This window comes from Melanaphis sacchari, unplaced genomic scaffold (genome assembly GCF_002803265.2).
Source record: "Melanaphis sacchari strain LSU unplaced genomic scaffold, SCAv2.0 Contig1_pilon_pilon, whole genome shotgun sequence".
Lineage (NCBI taxonomy): Eukaryota > Metazoa > Arthropoda > Insecta > Hemiptera > Aphididae > Melanaphis > Melanaphis sacchari.
In genome coordinates, this window is record NW_020270976.1 from 4145546 (window position 1) to 4164236 (window position 18691).

At 29.6% G+C, this 18691-nt stretch overlaps 3 protein-coding genes across 7 annotated transcripts; 1 reads left to right on the top strand and 2 right to left on the bottom strand.

Moving 5' to 3' along the window:
* Positions 1-80: 80 nt before the first annotated feature.
* On the bottom strand, positions 81-8878 carry LOC112593065 (ras-related protein M-Ras-like). 2 transcript variants are annotated; one of them, XM_025337307.1, is made up of 5 exons: positions 8611-8878; positions 6004-6252; positions 1597-1750; positions 1362-1524; positions 81-487 (listed from the first exon to the last, which is right to left on the bottom strand). In XM_025337307.1, the coding sequence occupies exons 2-5, from the start codon at positions 6086-6088 to the stop codon at positions 407-409; spliced, it is 483 nt and encodes a 160-aa protein (XP_025193092.1). In that variant the 5' UTR covers positions 6089-6252; positions 8611-8878; the 3' UTR covers positions 81-406. The 2 variants fall into 2 exon arrangements, with proteins under 2 accessions (XP_025193092.1, XP_025193093.1); XM_025337308.1 differs by having other exon boundaries at positions 8601-8878.
* Positions 3758-14733, top strand: LOC112593057 (GATOR complex protein WDR24). 4 transcript variants are annotated; one of them, XM_025337294.1, is made up of 12 exons: positions 3758-3770; positions 9341-9516; positions 9589-9708; positions 10172-10394; positions 10461-10674; positions 10740-10988; positions 11054-11211; positions 11279-11486; positions 11576-11966; positions 12023-12303; positions 12383-12682; positions 14646-14733. In XM_025337294.1, the coding sequence occupies exons 2-11, from the start codon at positions 9360-9362 to the stop codon at positions 12668-12670; spliced, it is 2289 nt and encodes a 762-aa protein (XP_025193079.1). In that variant the 5' UTR covers positions 3758-3770; positions 9341-9359; the 3' UTR covers positions 12671-12682; positions 14646-14733. The 4 variants fall into 4 exon arrangements, with proteins under 4 accessions (XP_025193079.1, XP_025193078.1, XP_025193080.1 ...); XM_025337293.1 differs by lacking the exon at positions 3758-3770 and adding an exon at positions 8800-8886; XM_025337292.1 differs by lacking the exons at positions 3758-3770; positions 14646-14733 and adding an exon at positions 12765-12788 and having other exon boundaries at positions 9140-9516.
* Positions 13203-15409, bottom strand: LOC112593063 (ras-related protein Ral-a). The gene is made up of 5 exons (XM_025337303.1): positions 15368-15409; positions 14970-15104; positions 14686-14894; positions 13450-13624; positions 13203-13385 (listed from the first exon to the last, which is right to left on the bottom strand). Exons 2-5 carry the CDS (start codon positions 15072-15074, stop codon positions 13269-13271), a joined length of 606 nt encoding a protein of 201 aa, XP_025193088.1. The 5' UTR covers positions 15075-15104; positions 15368-15409; the 3' UTR covers positions 13203-13268.
* Between the last annotated feature and the right edge of the window lie 3282 nt (positions 15410-18691).

The window sequence follows — 18691 nt, forward strand, 5'->3', positions numbered from 1 at the left end:
TAGGTTGTATAAAATAAATGTAAAGCATCTGAAAAATGTTTATTTTACTTTCAGTCTATCGACCATTATAAAATTGCATGTTTAATTATTTATACTCTCTGTATAAATGTATCTGACATTACTTAAACCTATACCAAAAAATTTAATTTAATACATAAGCATTTTTATGTATATTACGAAAATCTGCAAAATTGTTTCAAAATAGTGTTCAGACTTTACTTGGTGTTACAATCTTATTTGTGTAAAATTTTATACACAAATAATATTATAATCTTATATTATTGACTTAAATTATTAACATAATTATAAATTAGGATTACTTTTTATTTTGACTTATGCTAAATTTGACATTTGTTTTCATTTCTTCAGGCACTTTCACAATATCATGTTGGCAAGACATTATGGTTTACATGATTAAGCATTTAGGACGTCTACGGCGACGATCTTCTGACAATTCTTTAGGATGATTTCGTATGATGCGCACTACCTGTAAGAGAAAAAAAACAGTTAGTATTTTGAGTTGAAAAATCTAACTAATTAGTGTTTAGTCAATTTTATACAAAAGGAAATATTTTAAACATGTTTATGGTTTGGTAACAATTTGTAAAAGATTAACATTTACAAAATTATGTTTAAGAATAAACTAATTGTAATTTGTATAGTATCAAACATTAACTGTTTAAACCAGCAATTCTCAAACTATGGTACGCATACCAGAAGTGGAACACGAAAGATTACATGGTGATGCACGAAAAGCCATATGGCAGTAAAATAGAAAATTAAAAAATATTTTTATTTGCACTTAAAAGTTATAATAATATTTATAATATCAGATATTTTGCCACTAACATCAAATCTACAAATCTATGGTTCTCATTAAAAAATTGTTATTTTATTCATATCTTATTTGATAAATCTATATTAACAAATAATAATATTTTACTATTTCACTGTCTTATTATTTAAAATAAATATATTTAACTTTGTAAGTTGCATTTTATATGATTTGTTTACAATCATTCTATGGTTATTTGTAAAAATAGATTTAAATAATTATTTATTTAATCAGTGATAAAATATTTGCCTCTTTTTTATTCTACTTCTTAACAAATATTAGACAATAACTAGAAAATAATGTAAATTCCTTTATAATACAGGCAATTATATTATTTCTTGTACATTTTGGACAACAGTGTCGTATATAAGAGATGTAAAATTTTGAGTTCAACTAAAATATATATCATAATTATAAATTACAACACCTCTTGTACCATAAAAAATTTAACTGACCCATTGTGAAAATAATATTATGTAACACAAATAATAACAATTAATAATTAAAATAACATAATCATGTAAACCTCGTGGAATGCGCCATCGATGTTTTGTGGCGGATCTTTGGCGCTGGTCTCCATGTATGGTAAATTCAATCGGTTGGCCATTGCACGACCTTCGCTCTCACTGATTTTACGCAAGTGCACTAGGTCCACCTTGTTGGCCACCAGCAGTATTGGATATTCATCTCTAACAAAGGGAAAATATTTTTAATTTTTACAACTCATCAATGATCGTTTGTTTCTACTGGTATACACTCACCTATCTTTGACCCTAAGTATCTGAGTGAAAAAATTAGGAACGTTTTTGAAACTGTTCGGGTCGGTGACCGAATAGACAATCATGAAACCGTCTCCTTTTCTCATGTACTGCTCTCGCATTGCACTGAACTCCTCTTGACCAGCTGTGTCCAACACTATGGATAAAAAAAAAAAAACATGAACATAACCAAACACATTATAATAATGAGTAATCGAGAAAGACGAGAAGCAATCGTAAACGGAGTATTGTGGATCCATTAAGTTGTTCTAAAATTGTTGTGATTTTATTTTTAATTGAGTAAGTATTTCTATTAGACCTCACATTATAATATATAACATATTTTTAGAGAAAAAATATAATTTTTTTTATAAGTTATATTATTTTATTGAAGTGATAATGTGGCACTCTACATATCAAGGTTTTTAAAAAGTATTTCAAAATTTTAATTTTATGTTATATCTCTCTGAAATTCAAAAAAACAAATAATGCTTTTTCTAGTGCTTAATAAGCATTCAGTGATACATAAGATTGTATGTAGAGCAATTAACCAATCGATGATGGTAATTAACCAAATTTTATGAACTTTTTTAAATTATGAATTTTCAATTTTTATTATTCTTAAGCTGACATATATGCTTACAAAAAGATCCTATTTTTGCACGGGGAACAATTACACGACTAAATTATATAGTACATACGTGTCTGGTGGTTGTAAAATATACTTAAATTTAAAGGTTCATATGATAAATTATTATAATCAATAGTGACGGCGGAGATTCTCAATGGACTGGCGTTAACATTATAAACAAATTTCAAAGCAGTATTGTTTCAAATTTTAAATAAAAATCTCCTAGATTTATATTAATTTAAATATAATCTTTTAAATTGGGCAAAATAATTACTAAAAAATTAGAAAACTGTACTGTATTTTATATAATTTATTTCGAAAGTACCGTAGTTATTAAAGAAATAGTCACTGTAAAGGATATGTTGAATAAATAAAAATTAAATAAAACTTAAAAATTAACATCGTCATACTGCAAATAAATTCGAAGAATAAATAACTTAAAATCGGTCAAAATGCTTTGAAAATTTCATTGTGCAAAAGGAAATAAAAATATACTTAATGGTAAATAATTGTCTTGTCTGTACGATTAATGTTTTTTGAATTAAAAACAATTAAAATATCGTTATTTTTGTTTATTTTATAAGCTGATACAGTGACAAAAACTTATTATTGAGCAAGCTTGTGTTTTAAATTTTTAAGTTTTAGGTATTGAAAAGTAAAATCGTACATGATTTTACTATTACTTGCGAAATTTCGCGATTTTGACGAACTTTGGACGCTATTAGTAAAAACAAATAGTCGTAGAGTCTATGCATTTTCGATAATAATACACTGAAAGTTGGCTGAGCATAAAGAATAATATGATTAATACAATATTGTCAATATTAGGCATTTATGATAAAGTACCGAAGTACTTATACCTATGTATAGTCGTTAACGCGTCCTCCGCACGACACATGTGATTAAAATTAATAAATAATAATAATAATAATAACAGGTATAGCCGTACAGGAAAATTATTCCATTTATTTAAGTAACATACTCGTATATTATAGCAACTACTTATATATTATACAGTTAGCGCACACACCGCGTGTTTTTTAACACCACACAGGAGGCCCTATACTGCGGCGACGACTTGTTTAAGTCGGTCATAACTCATGTGTTCGTACATTATATTATACATCATAATATGTATTATACGATGTACCTACCTATAATTACTAATAAGTTTTGGTGACGTGCGTGCCATAGGCGCGCGGAAACGCGGATACAATAAACGCAGTGCGACAACACATACGTATATACATACATACTTATACATTATAGAAGGGGTAATATAATAACAATAATATTATGCATATGGGTGTACTGGGTGTAATGGGATTTAAACAATATAAAAGTGTGTGCATGCGCGTAGTTCTGTTTTGTTTTGGAAGCGAGCAGAAAAAAATTTCACGCTATCGGAGGATCTGCCTTGCATTTATTTTCGTTTTTAAATTTGGTTTCATTCACATTTCCCGGTCGCACGTTATTATAACCGTAAGTATCGCAATAGTTTTTGTCGGACGCCTGAAGAGCAGCTGATGCGGCTGTAGCTATAGGGGTGAGTAATAATTATTGATATTAATTCTAAATCAAAAATAATATTATACTTATGATATTGACACAACGACAAATCACGAGTATCCTATATATATATATGTCATAATGTGTTATTTTCCATATATTATGTACATCGCACACGGTGCGCACAGACGTAAGCTTCAAAAATTGTTGTGACAACGTATAATATATTTTAGTTTATATCGACTACGTTTTACGGTGTAACAAATTATATTTCTGTAGATTTTGTAATGCTTATATTTATAAGTATTCAAACTGCGGCGAATCCGTCGGTGTTTCAAACGAAATAAAAACGCTGTATCGAACCGTTTCACAATCAACAATTTTCTCAATCAGTATAGATACACTCCAATAACAGTTTATATTACGATAGTTGTTTATAACTGATAATTTTCCCTGTTATACGAAAAGTTGCAAACAAAATATGCGAAACAAACGAAAACCCTTAAGACTTTTCCACTCCCGACTCCGCGAGAAAGTTATTCTGTGCCTGTCTTATATTTTTTAACTTTTAAAACAATTTGCGCGTGTACAACGAGAAACACCTAATCACTATATTCACAAAATATTATACTAACACGATTTGCACAATATATTCAAGAAGGTATGCGTCCCAACACTGCAGTTTTCGAAGTCGATTAACATTACGTAATACAGTACATATGTATACAATAACTATATAGTTTACAAATGTGTTTTACACACTATATATAAATGCACAGCGTTATTGCACCATTCTAAATTGGATTATACTTACCGTGGCTGAAATATACCAGGTTATTGTCGTAATTTAGCTATATTCCCTTAGTATGACATCGTATCGTGTAAAGAAATTACAATGGAAGCGTATATGAGGTAAAGGGCGCCGTTTTAATTGGTTGCTATCTCCCCACGCGTATAACTAAACTTAAAGTATTGATAAAATATATACAATGTATATTGTATATGTTATTACATATTAATAATAACGCTATATGAGTGCAACCTTATGTTTCCATTTTACTTATACAGTATACTTATGATAAATATAAATATATATGTATATATATAAATTGTAATAGACTAGTAAGTATATTTTAGAAATGGATTATATTTATGATTATAATATGTATTATAAACCTAGCCACAATGCACTAAACCTAGGTATATATATTTCACCACAACCCTTAAAATTATTAATTAGAACAATGCGTTATTTTTACTTTTTTTACATTTTACAACAATTGACAGGCTTCTATAGTCAATATGATACCTTTTTACAAGGTTATAACTTATAACCTAACGACTAATTGTCATCTAAGTATGTTATGTATTGTAAATAACTAATAACAGAAATAATATATTAAAAATAATATATCATAAGAAGGCATCCTTGGCTATTGTGAATGATTCACGCAGATATTAATTTATACATAGATTTTATAATACACTATTAAAAATATACATACAACATAACATAAATTATTAACTTTATAGTTCAGAAATACTACAGTTTATTTTATTCAGTAAATTAAAAACAACGAATTTGATGATGCTAACCGGAAATCGAGTTAAAACAAAAATAATCAGCTATTATCACTGAAATACTAATAGTACAAAACTATAATGTATATTATATTATTATATTAATAATGTCTTAAATATCTATTTTCTATACATGATAATTAATATCAACCCCTGGAAAATAGCGCTTACTTGTAAACTGTTGCGTTGGAAAACAACGAAAAACAAGAGGTAAAAACATAGTGTATTATATAATAATATAGCAATTACAATATACTAAGTAATTTATAATAATATATACATTAGGTACCTAGGTGTTTAAATATATCTATAATTCGTTTAACTAAATCACTTCATTCAAAATTATTTTAAAATAAAAATACTTCGTAAAAATGAACAAAAAAGAAAATAACGTCATCCAGCAAGAAATTATTTTAAGTAAGACTTGAGCTCCTCCCCTCGAATTGGAAGGTCTGCTACGCATATGCTTATGCACCATGTAGGTACCTATCTTCTTAATAAATAAGTTAAATAGCCAATATAGTAATACCTAATAATAATCTACTACAGAACTTCTTACAGCTATAAAAATACTATAAATATAAATAAATATATCCGGTTTTGTGGTTAATTACGATTTACGGTACATAACATCACAACGTAGTATGATAACTATTATTAAATTATATTTTATATTCATAATTATTTACCATCAAGCACGCAAAACTCATCGTCGACGCATGTGTGTTGAATATAGCTGTCCTCGATGGTAGGATCGTAATCAGCTACAAACATTTTCTGGAAAAATTGAATGGTAATCGCGCTTTTACCCACACCACCGTCACCGACCACCACCAGCTTGTACGTAGGTAATGGATGGTTGGGGGCCTGGGTTATGGCGCGTCGATGACGGGTCAACTCTTGTTGGGTAGTGTACGCGAACCTCGACGACAGCTTGTCTGCAACAATAATAATTTAACCATAGTAATAATATAAAAAATATTTATACAAGTAGTAATAATCATTAACAGGACGCACAAGGTGAAACAAAAATCAATTATTATAATTTATTAATAATTATATGCGATGTCATTTTTTACTGTTTTGAAGGATGAACGAGGGTGACGTTAGAATTTAACTGTAATAATATATATATAAAATGGACATTTTTGACACTCCATGATTATGTACTGTCATTGAATGTTTGACACAATTTAGACAAACTTTAACACTTGATACATTTTTAAACGACATATTTCAATAAAATGAATCCATCACAACCTTAGTGTCCACTAAACAATGCTAAAAGTACACTAACGCACGTTAACCATACTTCATTCTCTGATCACCTAAATATCATAGCAAGAAAAATTCTTACAAATTCACATAAAATTATTTAAAAATAGTATTAACTGATAACCTGGACTATACAATAACTGTTGATCGCATAAACAAGAAAACTGAAGAATTATTGTCAACCACTATTTCAGTTTTATTGATCCCAGTAAATGTATATTTAAAAACACATCATTGTAAAATCAATACATTCATCGCTCCTCTCAGAATTTAAGACGTATGTGGTAGTACGTAGGTGTATACTAAATTTGTTAAAATTGCATTGAAATATAGAATTTTATAAAAAACCTCTTATCTTGTAGTAAATAACTTACTAAATAATAACATAAGCATATATGTATATATAATGAAAAAATGTTTTTGATTTAGATAAAAATTAATAAACAAGCCCACTACAAAATGTTTTCTTTAATATTTGATACAATTGTTTTCGCTTAATTGTTAATCAACTGTCTATTTTCGGTAATATACTGTAAGTGTCAAATGTCACTAGTTTACTATATAGTTAGGTAATATAATAAATACCTAATTATAAAATTATGTAAAATTCAAAATCACCTCTTTTTCAATCACTACAAAATATAGGTCAAAATGATATTATCATTAGACTATATGGTATATTAAATTATAAAAATGCCTATAACTCTTTACTCTTGACAGCAAAAATGACAACTATGCTTGTGGGTGGAGGGTTAAATAATTAATTTATCATCATCTTCTATAGAAAATCTGTTAATATTGTGTAAGCAATTAATATTCATATTGCTATATATAAAATTTGTAGCAATATAAATTGTTTTCAAAATAAGCTATCTCCTTTAAGATAACAATAATGAAATTAAAAAACATTTAATAAATTAATCATAAGGATAAAATACATACAACAAAATCACATTTTTTATTTCCAGCTAATTAGACTCAGATAAATTTTAAATAAATAATTTAAATAGTATTATTTCTTTCAGATCAAATATTCCAAGAAACCTTAGATGGTTTATTACTAAGGATTATTAATTTGGTATCAAATATTTTTTAGTTTCAAACCCACATAATATTTACTTTATATGAAATAAATGTTGGGTATTAAATTTTTTCTTATTATCTACAAATGTAAATATAGTGATTTTACTTTTATCTCATGTCTTGTAAGTTTTTAAAATTGTAAAAAACTTCTATATTAATAAAATATATAAATTTAATTTTTACATACAATTATTTGATAAAAAAAAATGTTGTTTTTTATACTTTTATTTAAAGCATAAAATGAAAGATGAAACCTGTCATTTGTATAATTTATTAACCCTAGTCCATACTACCTATTATTAAAATATTTTTGGTATATTAAAGATAATATATTAATTTAGCAGCAGAAATATGAAAGTAAATTACATCACTTATTATTTTGTTAGTATTCAAGTAGATACCTAAGAACTTAAGTAGTTGGAGTACTGATATCTTATAAAATTGTTTGGTATTAGTTATTTATCTTTCTTAAATGTATTAAAAACAAAATAGGGGAACAAATTATTTCTAAATAAAAAAATAACTACAAATTTAATATAACCTTTAAAACAATAATTGAGATAAATAAAAAAGACAAATAAAATATAAAATCTTTGGTATGCTTAAAGTATAAAATTGAATTAATGGCAAAATAATTGATTTGATAAACTTAAATAAATTATCATTTAATGTGTACATAGCTAAGCGAATAAATCAAAAAAGAATCCAATGAAGTATATAAATTATATATTTTTTCATATTGTCAAAAGGTTATACTGTTATCAGACTTTCGACAAAGAAAACGAATCATTTCAGACTTGAGATATTTCATTATTCAGAATGATTGTCTTATTTTTGTCAGAAATAGAACCACTTGTTTATCAAAATAGAGTGTACACTCACTAGAGCAGCCAGGTACTCGCCATTATTATTTATTTATTAAATGTACCTATTCTTACCGACAGCCGGATCTGATTTATGTGATCGAACTGGCGAACGTCATTGCCATGGCCTGGGTAGGGTCAACGGCGATCAAACAGCGGATGGATCGCAAGTCCTGGAACAGCTAGTGGAAACTCGAAAATTTCGGCCAATACGGCGCCTTTGGAATTCAGAAGACGTCCGACCGCATTTCGTCGAAATAAACAGTTTGAGTTTTGACTGTTATGTAGTCGCGCACTGCACAATGTACAGATCTCACGTCGTGTCGTCGTCTGGGATTTGGCGATATAATAGTAATAATAATAATAATAAATAATAATAGTAATAATATTGTGGGTACGGTAGATAGGCGTAAAACAAAAATCGAATAAAACAAAATATAAACATATATATAATATGCGCGTGCGTATTTTCCTCCGTTATCAGTTGCGCCGTCCAGAGTGCCTGGACCAATTGATAAGACGTCGTAGTATGAGAACGATGAAGTGCGCATGCGTGCCGACTAAAATCTCCATAGTACCCACTGAGATAGATAACAGAGTCATTGGGTCATTCCTACAGGCGGTATTGCGATAACGTTTCCCGGTTTCTGAACGGCAAACAAGTCCTTTTGCGTTTTTCACTGTTTTTCAAACTCTGTACAATTTAATTGTCGTTTTCACATTATTTTTAAATCTAATTATTATTCATTTAATTTATCCAGCATAGCACATAGATCCCTCGTGGTCTAACAAATGCGTTTTCCAGAGCCTGACGACGACGTACGATGACCGCAGTAGCTCCCGTCGCTGCCGACACCGCTGCCGTCTCCATCGTCGCCACTCCAGCCTCCAATGGCAAAGGACACATCTTGCACGACGGCCCTGCATATTCTTTGGCGCTCAACAAAGAACACACGCATGTGGTGGTTGCCGGCAGAAATGGTAAGTCTTTTGGGTTGATTGTCTATTCTCGTCGCTGTATCCAATGCATTAACCATTGTTTATTTTTTAAAGTTTTTAAGGTATTTCTCATCGAACAGGGAGGCTTCAAAGAATGTGTCAACTTGCGCTGTGGCAAAACATCAAGCGTACAGAGTTCGTCTAGCATGGACGTAGCTTGGAACCCAGCAGACGGTAAGAAGAATTTTTATTTACTTCTGGCATTAATATTATAAGCTAAAATATTTATAAGAACTATAAAAGCAAACAAATTGTTTTATATATTATTGTTATATGTTGGATCATGAAAAATTTAAAAACCTTTTTTTTATACATTCGGTTAACTCTACCTTTATTATTTTATTTTAAGAAAAATTTAAATTTTCATTCAAAAAAAAAGTATATATAATAATATACTAATATGCTTTTTAAAAACAAATTATAATAGAAAATCATGTTTTAATTCATTTACCTATGCATGAAATGAATTAATTGTTATTTAGTCTGTTATATATAGAAATAATACAGAAAAACATGCAAATCCTACAACTTTTAAGCCCTAATTTTAATATTACGTTTTTCATTTACAACACATTATTAATACAATAATTATTTTATTTTATTTATTTAGATTTTCACTAATAATTTTTTGTTGTAGACAATGTTTTGGCAACTGCTACAACAGGTGGTGCAGTAGTCACCTGGAACTTAAACAGATCATCCAGGAACAAACAAGATCATATTTTTTACGACCACCGAAGAACTGTTAACAAAGTTACATTTCATTGTGTTGAACCTAATTTGTTGATGTCAGGTTCTCAAGATGGTACAATAAAATGTTTTGATTTGAGACTAAAAGAAGCTCCTAAAACTTATTCTAGGTAATTTAATAATTGAGTTATTTTTAGTTGAACTGTTATGGTGTTAAATAAAATATTGTTTTATAGCGATTCAGAAAGCATTAGAGATGTTCAGTTTAGTCCTCACAACAATTATGTATTTGCTGCGGCTTCTGAAAATGGTAGTATTCAAATATGGGATACCAGAAAAGCTGAAAAATGTCTAAACAAGTTTTCTGCTCATAATGGACCAGTATTTTCTTGCGATTGGCATTCTGAGCTTCAATTTTTAGCAACTGCCAGTCGTGACAAAACTATCAAAGTAACTTATTTGACTTTACTTATATTTACTCACGATGAATAAAATAAAATTATATGTTGTTTTAGGTTTGGAATGTTACAAATAAACCTGTAGTTGAGTACACAATTAATACTATTGCCCCAGTTGGACGAGTTAAGTGGCGACCATATCGTAGATATCATTTGGCGTCTAGTGCTTTGGTTCTGGACTCTGCCATTAATGTTTGGGATGTACGCAGGCCTTATATTCCTTATGCGTCATTTGCTAAACATACAGATGTAGCAACTTGTATTGCTTGGAAAGGAGACCCTTTTGTACTCTTATCCACAAATCGGGTAATTTACTATTTCAGATTTATGAAAACATATTTACCTATTTTTAATATAAATTGTAACATTAGGATAGTACTTTGCATCAAAATTTTATAAGTGAAGCTGACTTGCCCTTAGAAAGTGCTAACCAACAAGGTATGGCTATTAATAGAGATGGTGATCTTGTATTTTGTTGCCCAGTCAATTTAAACAAAGTAGAAATTCAAAAATCTAAAGATAGTTCTAGGTAATTAATTTGATTAAGCTTAAAAGTAATTTATTTTGTTTATATTATAAACAATATATTTTTATAGAAAAACTTCAACTACAACTAGTGGAGAAGAAGAATTGAACACATCAAGTGAGATGAATGTATTCCGTGATCCAAAAATTGTCATGTGTTTATCTGATGAAGCAGAATGTATTCAAACATGTGCTATCCAATATAAACTTATAGGAAAATCAATAGGAGAACTCTGTGAACATAATGCTAGTGTTGCTTCTAATGTTGGAAGAACAACTGTAATTTTTTTTTTTTAATCATTATTAATATTAAATAATTCTAAAAGGATATTAATTATTATTATATTATATTAACCTAACTTAACCAGGTATGTTTGCTGTGGAATGTTTTAAGAATACTGTATGATCATCGTGTGTCTCTCATTACTCTCAAAGAAGATATTATGAGCAGTTCAAACATTGATAGCAGCTTTGATGGAGAAAACCAGATTGGTTCTCTTAGCGATGAAGATGGTTTCAGAGGAGATAGACCTTACCAACTGGGAGATTTCTATTTTGGCAATGCTGAAATTGATCCTTTAGATGCTGAACATGATCAATTTGACTTCATAGGTTTACAGATGGATAGCAAAACTGTGGAAGAGGATAATGATTGGGAAGTACCCGTAGAATCAATAACTTTAAGACATGAAATCTTACATGAGCCAATTGTTAACGATCCCTACATACCCAACTCAGCACCTTTAGCAAACAAATTAAGTAAGAATTACTTAACAGCAATTAAAAATTGGTACTTGACATTAATTATCTCATAGATAATCGCATAACCTCTGCACCACTATTGCGAATAACTTCTCCAGCTAAATTTGACATGTGGAATCCGTCAGAAACTGTTGTTAAGGCTCTTCGTCATCATGTTGATGAAGGTGATGTACAAACAGCGGTTTGTGCATTAATTGTCTTAAATGATGAAATTAGAAGTGAACTAACCAATCCTAGACATTCTTGGCGTCTTTTACAGGGTGAAATAGAATCTTGGTGGTTAAATTATCTTGAATTACTTAAAAAATTCAAATTGTGGTCATGTGCTACAACGGTAATTAATTAAAAATTTAATTTATTAATTTCTACATGGAAATAAAAGTAATTTAGGTTTTATTTTTGATTAAAATTAGGTAATACAACTCTCACGTATTCGCAGCATACTACAACTGCATCGAACTTCCACTTCAGTTTATTTAACCTGTGGATGGTGTTATAAAGGTTTAACACGAAACAATCGACGTTGCTACAATTGTCAACACTCAGAATGTGCTAGGTGTGCATTATGTCAAAGAATTGTACGTGGGATGTATGCATGGTGTAGGGGATGTGCGCACGGTGGCCACATTGGACACATGAAACAATGGTTTATGGAAAATAAGTACTGTCCTACTGGATGTGGACACATGTGTGAATATTGATCTCATTAAAATGTAAGTGTTAATATTTTTTCTGTTGTATTTTTCAATATTTTAAATGTATTTGGCAGTGTTAAGATATATTATTATTTTTTAGGTATTTTACAATAATATAAATTTTGCTCTTATGCTCTGCTAGATATAGGTAAAAAAAAAAAAAAAACAACTGTTCTTTAAAATGATATAATAAAATTGTATAAAAATAATACATAAAATAAATATGTGATTGGATTTTAAATGTTATATTAAGTATTAAGCAATAATATATATGTAATACATACATATATATACAATGTGTTCGAGAAGTTTGGAAATTTTTTTAATAATTAACCCGTAATAAATATTTCTAAACATTTAGAACACATTGAATATAATATAATATAATATGTATATATTAAAGATTAGGAAAGAAGAATCCTATGTTTGAGAAATAAAAAGATAATACACATCTTACTATAAAATTATATAAAATTAAAATCCTTGATATATATTTAGGAGAAAGACATTTTAATCAAAATCAAAATAATTGATTGCATATTATTAAAAATTATAATAAATAATAATGAATTAGATTTCCAGAGATGTTGAAAGTTCAAAGTTTTTACACTATATTACATTTCAACTTCTTTCGTCTACCTTTGTCTTTACCCTTGCCATTTGCTCCTTTCACATCTTCTTTCTTGCGAGCTCGGATCTCACGCATCAAGTCAAAAAATACCTGCAAATAATGTTAATCCCCAAATAAAATATTAAATTAAATTTTTATTTGTTATCTCACTTACCTTATCAACATTATCTCTTGTCTTAGCTGATGTCTCGACATATGGCACTCCCCATTCTTGCGCCCTAGATTGAGCTTCATTCAAAGACACTTTTCGCTTATCTGTCAAATCTCCTTTATTACCCACTAATAAAAAGGGTATATTTTCATCATTTTTTACTCGTAGAATTTGTTCTCTAAAAAATAATTTAGAAATTTTTACTGTCTTATATTAAAATAAACTTATGGCTTTAGACAATTATTTCTAACAAAAAGACAAGATGTAATTCGCATAATTATTCTCAACAAAGTAGGTATATAATAAAATTAAATGTAGAATTATAACTAAATCAGTTAAATTGATCCTATATATTGAATAAATTTAAAAAGGTCCAATTATTTTCTTTTTATGGATCCCTATTAGTTGTATCTATGTTTAAAATAATTTATTACTCTTATTCAATAATTTTTTTTATATGTTTTAAATAATTAAATAATTTTTTATTAAAAACAGTATCAACTAATAACTTAGTTGATATTGAATAGTTAAAAAGATGCATCATCTGTAGGTATTGTCTTCGTCTTACAAACATGCAAAATAGCAAATTTGCTTTCAGGAAAACCTATTTTGTTTGTTAACTTGAATATCAAAACAAATTGACCTATTATCAATTGTAAGAACATTATCTGTTATCTCTTGTTAAAATTATACAACGTTTAAATTTAAAAAAAAATGCTTATAATTTATTTAAAAATTAAAATATTGAAAAGAACTGATATTCTTACCTTTAGAATTGATAATTAGTCAATTTACTCTTATATGAAAGTTAACAGCATATACAGAATTAGCATTCTCTTAGATGTTAGAAAAAATGTATTAAATTATTTATTCCTTATACAGAATTATTACTTAAAATAGAATTTTTTAAATTATATTTTCAATAATTTTCAAAATTTGATATATCTATCTACTTTTTTAGAAAACAAGGTTATTTTAAAAGCAAGTATTGTAATTTAATACCTAATTTTTGAATATATTTATTTATTTAATTAATCCTGATAATACTACATAAATATGCCTCTCTTAGAATTGACAAACATATCAAATTGTATAACTCACATTGGTAAGTGAAAAAAATAAATTATTGATTAATCCGAAATAGGCTAGTTAATGAATAATATATTATAAACCTAATTATGACTTTGTGTTGATGATAGGTATTGAATTTGCTCATGTACAATCTAGTATATAACATACCTAAATTCCATTGTTGATTGAAAACTATCATCTTCTGTAATGGAAAACACGCACAAAAATCCCTCACCACTGCGAAAATAATTATCACGAATGGCAGCATAATCTTCTTGGCCGGCTGTGTCCAATATATCAATTTGGACTTCTTCACCATCCAAGACTACTTTTTTACGGTACGAATCAGCTTTAGTTGGTTCATAATCTTCAACAAACTATAATTGGGCGTGTCAGCTGAGGTTATGGTACTTTGAAATTAATTTTTTAATAATACTTTAATTTGTACATACCTCATCATACATAAATTGAAGGGTAAGAGCGGATTTACCAACACCACCGCTACCCACCATTATAACTTTATGCAGAGCTGGCTGCTGTGCATTGTTTTTCTTCATGGCTTATAGTAAAAATGTGAACTGTTGGTGCTGAAATAAAACAAACCAGCTAATATTAGAGTTAATTGTTGTACCTGAATGTGTTGAGAATCTAGCGGCGGGTCAAGTGAAAGCTATTTAGGGTCACAGCTTTCTCACATATTAAATTCAAAACAATTATGGGAAAAAATTATATGAGCAATGTAATACATAAAGGTGGCATTTACAATCGTTTTCACCGAATCGAGTGTTAACGATTACAAGGAGGGGGAGGTGTTTGAATTTTCGATGAATAATTAATAAACAATAATCACCTTGATGATGAAAAATAATTATTTAAATGTATAATATTAACACAAAACGTTTATGATTAATTTTAGTCTTGCACGGAAATAATGTTAATTGATTTTTGAGAGATAAATATTGTTTACATTTAGAGTGTCTTATCAAAATCGATTGGGGTTGGTTAGTGTTACCGACAGTACAAAACTGGCAGTGTGACCATGCCGAGAGAATACTTTCCGACATGTAATAAAGTTCGATAGCTTATAATACTTTGTGTCTGATTATAGTTTTTAGTGTCAAACTGTCAAACTTTTAAAACCAAGTTCACAGCATTGCTATGACATATTCTGTTCTATCGTGTAACTATTATCGTATTTTGTCCTTCGATTGGAAGTTGTTATTATTTTGGTATAATTCACTAACTCTGATCTACCAGAAAATGTTCAGAGTTGGGATGAGTTCAACTTGTATACACTACACAACAAACGACGATACTATCTGAGAACTTGGCCTAATAAGTAATAATAATATTAGTAGAATAGTAGATTATTTATTTGATAATTAAAATATTATTTCAGAATGCATGATACAGCGATAGTGATTGACTATTGTGAAACTCCTTAGGTATTTATTACGATTAGTCACTATAAATGTAATAAATAATAATGTTTATAATTTATGATCACCTATTAAATTATTTCAAGTATACCCCTCTGACAATTATATGTTACATTAATTTCTGTCCTACCAATGTCAACGTTATACTCCTTCTTAGGTATATCATTCTTTAGAAGATTAATATTTTTATATCATTTATGAATTTATGTTTTGTAATTCTATGATCTAAATTATGAATTTTGGTTTATGTTAAATTGATATAGAAATAAATATTATGTATAGTATACTATACTTATAATATTAATTATCATTGTTCTTAATTGTAATTTATCAGTAGTATATTTAGGAGAGGGGGTATGCTCCATACATGGACACACCCGACTTAAAATTAGTCTAATGTAGGTATTAGTATATAAATATTACGAATGTCTATTAAGATATTTATATCTAAACTGCAAAAGTGAAATCAATTTTATTAGATCCGGCGACATGCTTTAAGACATTCTTTTAAACTTACTTGATAGTTTATATGGAATATTTAGGAATTATTCGAATTTGACTTGGTCATTAAGTGATATTTTCGATACCTCCGGAAAATTATCCGAAATACGCAACTATAATTTATTTATATATTGTCACTTTTAAGATAAGAATTCTGTTGCAAAATCAAAACTGTTTCTGGTATAGTTTAAATTTAAAAAATAATAATATAAAAAATAATTATTTTTTCCTTGAAAACCGTAAAAAGCTCGAACGATAAATGAGTTTATAATTACAGTACCTATAAGAATATGAGCTCTAACTAATCATTCTTTTTATCATTTTTAAATATAATATGTATATTATAAAACTAGCTATTTATGTATACTGTGGTGTGCCTAAAGCCTACCCACTCTATAAAATCATAAAAACGAATATTTGATCACAGAATACAAACTACTATGAAAATTTACACAATACAAAAATAGCAGGGCGTCAACAGTCCTGTGCAAATAACTACTTACGTAAATATAATATAAAATAATAATATATACATACGTATTTTCGTAACTCATAATTACATATCGCGCACTGAATTACTCATCTCAATAGACTGACTTAATCGAGGAGATAAACTCTGGCCGCGAACGTATGATACATGAATTTGTGTGTGTTGTATATGTTTTATAATATTTGTTTCTATCATAAACTAATACATACTTATACTTGAGTGTGCGTATTTTCAAGCGTTATATACAGCCTATACTGCAGGGTAATTCATCAGACGTACACTGTACACATCTCTATATTACTGTATCCCATGACCCATTTAACTGAAATGTGGATTTATTAAAATTTCAAAATATCTATACAGTGAAACTTCCGTTAATGGACACCTCTCAACTCTCAACAGTGGACCCTTTCTAATAGCGAACACTAAAAACCGGTACCAAAATTAAAAATTACCCATCATAAATGGACAAAATACGTGCTGTACACATCGAAAATGTGCAAGTATTAAAAATACTATAAGTATTCATCTTTTAGACATTTCGGTCATATTTTATCTTATCTCGAAAGGTTTTCTCATTCGAAATATCATGACAAATATGGTTCGCCGTTATGTGTTCGGTCTTCAGTTGTGCGCTGCGCATTGTCTTGAACTTTTCGAAGCTGCGGGTGCGAGTGGCGACATCGGGGACGGCCAACTCGTGGTCGTCCGATCAATTATTCATACCGTTCGGTGTGTGCGCCCGGCCAGTTTTTGGTGACGGCGACCACCGAACGGCGTGTATAGTCGTCAGTGGTCCGTTTAGATGCGCACGGGACGTTTCGCAGTGGTCGCGTCCACCGTGCAGCATCACGCACAACGGCCGCCATCCGCGGACTGTCCCCGACCGGCCACGCCGCCGCTGACCTCCAGTCACCGTCCGCAGCCGTCCACCAACCGCCCAAAGCCGTTCAACGACCACCGGCTTTTGGTCGGGCACATATTATTACCGCCGTCCACAACGTCTGAGACGTTTGCTCGATTTGGGACGGCGTTGAATGTGCGCATCAAAAACGGCTTTGACCGGACCGGTATAAACGAACAGAGTTGCAGAACTACTCGTGTCATTCCGTAGTGGGCCTTCGGGGCGTAACTATAATTTTATAGGCAGCTGACGATGGAAAATTGGTAAAAGAGGATACTATATGTTCTCCGACTTGAAAACGTCTCAACACTCGACGACTGGGGTCTGGGATTCACATCCGTTCGACACAATTTATCTGTGACGCAGACGGCAACGCTGGGATTCACATCCGTTTGACTCGGTTTATCTGCGTATTTACTCGCCTCAACAAATTTCATCGATCCTCGATCCTCAGTAGATTTCTGTTCTTTTTCGAATTTGTTCTGTTTACGCGAGTGCGCCTCGTGCAACAACCCTGCACAAATGCGTTCAAAAAATTTCTCAAATTCTTCATTTTTATTTTTTTTCAGCGTACCTAGTGAAAGTTTCGAAATGTAACCTGAAATAGAGCTATAATTAACGCTGAAAAAAATCACGTTGTATCCGTTCTCATTCGTAAAATTTTTGTTGGTTGTTGTTTTCATAGTTATTTAATTTTTGTTACTATAGCCAGCGATCTCTTTCGAATTTAAAACGATATTACATCACGTTGGTATTTTACCGTTTGCAAGATCTTTGGCTTAATTCGTCGCAATCTCGTTACACGTTTTTTTTTCCATTGTTCAGATAAAAATAATTATG

Bases quoted from the DNA above. Each gene is read 5' to 3' on its own strand.
- LOC112593065 (XM_025337307.1), bottom strand. From the start codon at position 6,088: ATGTTTGTAGCTGATTACGATCCTACCATCGAGGACAGCTATATTCAA. The intron at 1,751-6,003 runs GTAAATAATTAT...TTTTATCCATAG, and splicing joins TGAGTTTTGCGTGCTTGATG to TGTTGGACACAGCTGGTCAA. The intron at 488-1,361 runs GTTTACATGATT...TTTCTCTTACAG, and splicing joins TCGATGGCGCATTCCACGAG to GTAGTGCGCATCATACGAAA.
- LOC112593057 (XM_025337294.1), top strand. From the start codon at position 9,360: ATGACCGCAGTAGCTCCCGTCGCTGCCGACACCGCTGCCGTCTCCATC. The intron at 10,395-10,460 runs GTAATTTAATAA...ATTGTTTTATAG, and splicing joins GCTCCTAAAACTTATTCTAG to CGATTCAGAAAGCATTAGAG. The intron at 11,487-11,575 runs GTAATTTTTTTT...TAACTTAACCAG, and splicing joins CTAATGTTGGAAGAACAACT to GTATGTTTGCTGTGGAATGT.
- LOC112593063 (XM_025337303.1), bottom strand. From the start codon at position 15,074: ATGAAGAAAAACAATGCACAGCAGCCAGCTCTGCATAAAGTTATAATG. The intron at 13,625-14,685 runs GTATGTTATATA...ATTATTTTTTAG, and splicing joins CAATCAACAATGGAATTTAG to AGAACAAATTCTACGAGTAA. The intron at 13,386-13,449 runs GTAAGTGAGATA...CATTATTTGCAG, and splicing joins CAAGAGATAATGTTGATAAG to GTATTTTTTGACTTGATGCG.